Here is a 6,140-nt window from a genome sequence, read left to right on the forward strand (position 1 = left end):
CACGTTGTGAGGAAGCAGACAAGCTGGAGAAATGTGATACAAACAGAAGGGGACAAAAACCACCGTCTCACCCCTATCCTCACCTGTTGGCGCTTCCCTCCATTTGACACAATTTCACAGTTTGATCGACAGCTGGAGCGCTAGCATTTGGGATATGTTTTTCATGGATGATGATGTTTCTCTTTCTGCCAATACGAAGTTGCAGTGCCCCTTTTTTTCCTCGCAAAAATTTGCACCATATCAGCGTCTAGAACCCCCAAAAAAAAGTAGCTCGAGTAATTGAAATTTGACCGCATTTGAAACAATTTAACCATATGAGATTGTCTTCAGTTAGCTGTGATGTAGGAAATCTAGAAACAAAAATAAAATTAGGTTATGCATTCGAAATTTGTGCACATTTCAAACTATTTGACCATATCTCTAAGATAAGAAGAAGAAAAAAAGGAAATGGAATTCAGTTGGAGCATATGTTCCACTTGACGTTGGGTCCACAAGTCCAGTGGCCGACCGAACACATATCTCCACGTCTGGTAGCTCGCCTCGCCTCACCGCGCACCCTCCGCCGCCATGGCCGCCGCCGCCGCCGCCGCTCGATGCCTCATGCTCCGGCCATCGCCCCCGACTGAGGCCACGAAGACCCCTTCCTCCGTCCACGCCTCCTCCAGCGCCACCCCGCTCCCTCTCCGCGCGGCCGCCTCCCCGAGTTCAGCCCGCCGTCTCCGGCCGATGCCGCTCCGGTGCTCCTCCCCGCCGTCAGGAGGCTCCGCCGAGCCGGGGCTCGCCGTGCTCCTCGAAGTGGAAGGGTCAGGACCCCCAAAAATCCTGTATTTTTGCTGATTGGCTGTTGGATTCTAACACTACTTGGATCCCCAAAAAGTGTGACCTGCTCTGTTTCTGTATCACAGATTAGTAGTAGTTTGCTACATATTGATTCAGTTGCTGTAGCTGCAGATATTGCTGTTGCTCATCTAGTCATCTGGCTACAGGGATAGAGCAGGAGTTATGGGATAGAACTGCTCTGTAAATGCAGAAAAATGCAGGAATTATCCCGAGTCAAGACTAGTTTCTGGACACATGACTAGTTTCTGGTATTGCTGTAGCTGTAGAGATTGCTGTTACCCATCTAGTCAGCTGGCTGCAGGGATAGAGTAGGAATCACCGTATAGAGCTGCTCTGTAAGTGTTGAGAAATGCAGGAGTTACCAGTTCTCCTGAGGCTAGAAGTCGATGACATATCTTGTACCGTGATTGCGCTATCACATCGATTTAATATGCACCATGTTTCATTCTTTGTGCAAATACTACTAGCAATTTCTCATTAGCTTTATTCTGCTGAGGAAATGTGTTGCCTGTAGGGTTCACCTATTCAAGGCAGCTAAACAGTTTGTGGTATTCCGGTACTAACTTTGGCTGTATTCCAGTACTGACTTTGGCTATTATCGTGCCATGTAGTAGTAACTTGTTTGTTGTTAAGTGACGTGTACTGATAACTCTGTATGTCCCTTTTGTGCTTTTTGATTGAATATTGTGTTTCTATCTTCTTCCAGAGTTCTTGCAGATGTCTACCGCTTCGGCTACCGCCAAGCTTTCAATGTAGGTGCGGACAATGTAAATATACATCTTTGCTTAACGCCCTTACCAAGTACTATTCAATTTGTTTGATACTTCATTTTCTTAGTCTATGACATGCCAACATTTAAGTGGAAAACATGAAATGAGTAGACAATGTGGCAGCACTAGTGTGCAGTATTTGCCTACTCAATAACTGTTCTCTGTAGAATCAAACCTGTATGACTAGGAGTTTAACACAATAGAGATCTTGCAAGTGTAAGTTTGTGTCGTTCTTACTCGTCATCTTGTTTTAACGCTATCCAACATTTTCTTCCATCAGCATTTCAAAATCTTGGCTTGGATTGTGCGAATTGGACAGAGCCAATATATGCTGATTTAGTGAGGTGCGTATTGAATTCTTCAGCCACATAGACCTGAGTATCACAGGTTGACCATTGACATCACTAATTTTAATATTTCCCTCTTCTATTTCTTCCATCCTGTGGCTTCGAGTGATTATTATCTACTCCTAGCTCCTTTATAAACATGTTTGGACTAGGCTGCATGTGAATTTGTTCCCATTTTATCCATATTTTTATTTATTTTCCTAAACCATCATAGTTTTCTAGGAAATCTAGTGGCGACGAGGAAAGGATGCTGGTGCTGTTCTTTGATAGGGTACCCTCTGTTTCTTCTCCCAACTTTCCTACTTGGTTAAATAGGACTACTTATTTATTTCTCCTGTACAACATAACTGCTCATATTTTAACATAGTGTTGTGGACCTGACTAATTACATTTTCTGATGGATGGAAACATTGGAAATAAATGCATACTCATCTCCACCCTTTCACCCAATTTGATGCAGATTGGCTGGCCTACATCTCTGCCAACTAGTGAGAAAGGGTCATTTACAAAACGTGTTCTTAGTGAGAAGGTAGATATATATTTTACCAACCATTCTTTAGCAGCTTTACTCTAATGCATGTACCTAAAATATTATCTAGAAATATCACCAGCCTGCTATTAAAATTTTGATCATAGGCACCTATCTTGATTCCAACTAAAATTTGCAAATGTGATTCACCTCATTTCACGTTTAGAACTAACTGTATTCAATCAATATCCTCATTCTCATGGGTATATCATCCTTTGTTCTGCTAAGGAAGGTGGGTAGCAAACTGATATTTACAAGTTACAACTGGGACTCCGGAAGGCACCGGATTTGAATAATACCCTTGAAACAGGGTTAAATTGCTTATTTCCTGTTCAATGCACTCAGTTTTATGTTTGCTTTGTAATTTACGGTTGATCTTGAATATATATGAGTTTAATTTTACACCCGAGTCCAAAATGACTAAGGGTTTCTGTCCTTACGTGATCTAATTTACAGTTTAATTTTGAACCAATTGACGAGTTTATTCTTCTCATAGACTAAAAGGCTAATAGGTTTATTCTTCTCATAGTTGAAAGCTTTGGAAAAGCTCTCTGCTTCTGATGACTTACCACTGCGTCCTGGAGTTGAGAAGTATGTTTACTGTTTCCTGCGTATCTATATTTGTTGCAAACCTTTCTAGAGAAAGAGTTCCAAGAGAGTTTGAGTTATGATTGATGAGCACTTTCAGGATATCACAAATTAACTGTAAGAAGCCATGAGCTATTCTTCCGCCCTGCGAAATTTCAACGAATTATAGGTCTTTGGATAAATAGATTGCCTCGTATGTGAGGAGTTTGCTGTTATATGCAATAAGGGATTGTAGTCATAACACATACTCAAAAATTTCTTCATGTTCTTACCCATTCAGCATGCTTTAGTGTCAATAAATAATCATCTTTTAGTTATTGTCTCTTTTATGTGCCCTGTGTTTGCTCTATGAACGACTCTTTCCTTGACATTATGTTACCTCATGTCTGATATTGTGTATGAAAATAATTTGAAGGTTCATCGATGATGCACTTAGTGAGGGTGTGCCTGTAGCCATATTGGCAACATATGGCAGAAATGGAGAGAAGATTTCAAGGTTTGGTTTAATGTTTAGTTGCTCCTATTTGTTATCTCCCTTTCTGGGGAGAATTTTTTTCCATGTCAACACTTGCATTTGTTTCAAAGTTTCAAAATAAGCCTGGCACCTGTGTTCATGGTAATGACATCCAGTAAACACTGTAATGTACATTTTTTTCCCCACTGCAGATCAATAGTTGAGAAGTTAGGCCCTGAGAGAACGTCGAAACTAAACATTGTTGGAAAAGACGAGGTTGAAAGAAGTCTTTATGGGCAGCTTGTTCTTGGTGAAGGAGTTGCCTCCAGTTTGGATGAACAACTTACCAAGGAAGTACAAAAGGCCGGTGAGCATTACTAATTAGAGCAATTGCATTCTTGCTAATATTTAATATTCCTAGTGCCGTCTGAGCTTATTTCCATATGCTTGGTTGTGACAGCTTCTGCAGAGAAACAGAGGATAGCAGAAGAGGTTGCATCACTTCTAAAACTCAGCGTTGACATTAACACAGCATCTAAAAGGTTATTACTATCTGCGGATTAAGCATTATTTTCTTGCATTGGAGTAATATATCTGGAATTCACTGTTCAATCACGACTCAGTTCCGAGAAGATAATAGCCACGCTGCGAGCTGGGGCCGAATATGTGGGATGCAATGTGCAAAACTGCATCCTTGTAGCGGGTAGCCAACCCAGCGTCATCGCAGCTGAGCGCATTGGCATGCCGTGCATAGTTGTCCGAAGCAGGTGACTGATTTCATCTTCAGTAGTCAGTACTGGATTATGTTGCTTGTTATCTTACTTCTGTCTGCCCTTCCCAGCCTAACTGCTAGAGCAGAATTTCACTCCGCAAAGGCCGTCATGGATGGATTCGGTGATACGGACCTAACAGTATCAAAACTACTTAGCAAGAGGTGGTCCTAATACCTTTGTAAACTAGGCATTGGATGTGAGTTCCCTGCCGTCAGTTTGTAACCGACCGACTTGGTGATGATCGAAACGCGGCTTGATTTAAACCCGAGCTAGCAAAACGAGGCTTTATATAATGCCGAGCTTGCGGCAGAAAGTTACAATAAGCACCAGCTGCTTTGTTGTTTTTATGTTGTTATTGTACCCGTGAAGTATTGAACATTTGTACTGTTACTCGACCGAGTTTGTTCTGTGCCTTCATATATATACATCTGACTGAGTCCTTGCCATCTACCTTACTTATTGCATCACGATAGCTGAGGATCTGGATCTTCCCTGTATATTTATACGGAGTTCCTCCTCTGGCATTGTTGGTATGTCGTCAGCTTTAGCATTTCGTTGTATACTATATTGCCATTCGCCTTGGGCTGTTTCATTGCTTGTAGACATTGAAGGCATTGGGAAGTATACATCACCATCAAACCTTGTGAACACGAGACTGATATGGTGTTCAAGTATCATTTCTGTACAAGAAACGTTCTCTGCAGTGCCATGGACGCCATGCAGTAGGAGATGAGGCTCCCACAAACAAGGGCGGCGTTCTTTCTTTGAAGCTGAAACTTCATCATCCATTCTATACGGTTGTGATTCATATCCCCCTAGGACTTGTACATATTGAAGAAGAGTGTTGTTTATCCGTAATTGCATGGGTTAGCAGGTTGCATGCTAAATCATAACGTGCCTTTATCCAATAGGGGTATCCAAGTTATAAGAGTATGGAACCAAAAATTCATATTTAAGAAGAGTGTGCTGGCCTAATCAAAATGAACTTCTATCTATACTATCTTTTGTTTATGCTATGCGTGTGTCTGTCACATAAATTACCTTGATGCCTGCTAACAAAAGAGAATACACTTGAGCAGTGGAGCTAGTATCACTTGCCGCGGTTTTACTCCCCTCATACACCAATATATACATATTTTTCAGTGCTCCTTCTCATATATGGTATCATACATTCCACCAATATATACATATTTTTCAGTGCTCCTTCTCATATATGGTATCGATTTTCTTGACACATTTTCCTTTTCCTCAAACACACTCTCCAAGCCAAAAGACACCGAGCTACGCTTTTACATGGATTCCATGATACATATTCTTGTGGAAAATGGTATATCATCTACTCGTGGGCATGGGAGGCACTAGGAAATTGCAAGCAGCACGGTAAATGGAGAGAGATACATAATTGACATACAAGACATCGCAATGACAATCGTATCCCACGGGGTTCATTTTCGTGACTAGCCACAAAATGCATTACAATAGGAGCATCATTATCAACGTATATAAACTCGTCTGTAAATAAGATACTAGATACAAATAGGCTCTTATAAATAAAGCATCTACTACGTATACACCTAATAATCATTGATAGTATGAATCATACAATCAACTAATATATAGGAGTATTTGTTAGCACTCCTCCACATCTTTGATGTTGATGTTATCGACCCATGTGCCTTCCCTTCAGACACGTCCTCATAGACAAAACACACCAAATTTTACTTCAACAGAATTCTACTTATATACCAATGATACATATTTTCGTCCAAAACAACATATCGTTTAATCTTAGCGATGTGATTTAGCGGGAAATTTCTAGTGGCATGGTAAATGACCCGG

At 41.0% G+C, this 6,140-nt stretch overlaps 1 protein-coding gene across 2 annotated transcripts; it reads left to right on the forward strand.

Moving 5' to 3' along the window:
* Positions 1-482: 482 nt before the first annotated feature.
* On the forward strand, positions 483-4,751 carry LOC125506996 (CBBY-like protein). 2 transcript variants are annotated; one of them, XM_048671702.1, is made up of 11 exons: positions 483-803; positions 1,547-1,596; positions 1,891-1,954; positions 2,180-2,228; positions 2,418-2,486; positions 3,016-3,077; positions 3,490-3,570; positions 3,741-3,895; positions 3,989-4,070; positions 4,152-4,295; positions 4,370-4,751. In XM_048671702.1, exons 1-11 carry the CDS (start codon positions 568-570, stop codon positions 4,470-4,472), a joined length of 1,095 nt encoding a protein of 364 aa, XP_048527659.1. In that variant the 5' UTR covers positions 483-567; the 3' UTR covers positions 4,473-4,751. The 2 variants fall into 2 exon arrangements, with proteins under 2 accessions (XP_048527659.1, XP_048527660.1); XM_048671703.1 differs by lacking the exon at positions 483-803 and having other exon boundaries at positions 1,041-1,592.
* Positions 4,752-6,140: the final 1,389 nt, after the last annotated feature.

Source organism: Triticum urartu, chromosome 5, assembly GCF_003073215.2.
Source record: "Triticum urartu cultivar G1812 chromosome 5, Tu2.1, whole genome shotgun sequence".
NCBI lineage: Eukaryota > Viridiplantae > Streptophyta > Magnoliopsida > Poales > Poaceae > Triticum > Triticum urartu.

Excerpts from the sequence above, each read along its gene's own strand:
- LOC125506996 (XM_048671702.1), top strand. The coding sequence starts at position 568 with ATGGCCGCCGCCGCCGCCGCCGCTCGATGCCTCATGCTCCGGCCATCG. Across the intron at positions 3,571-3,740 it reads AATGGAGAGAAGATTTCAAG|ATCAATAGTTGAGAAGTTAG; the intron begins GTTTGGTTTAAT and ends TCCCCACTGCAG. Across the intron at positions 3,896-3,988 it reads CAAGGAAGTACAAAAGGCCG|CTTCTGCAGAGAAACAGAGG; the intron begins GTGAGCATTACT and ends TGGTTGTGACAG.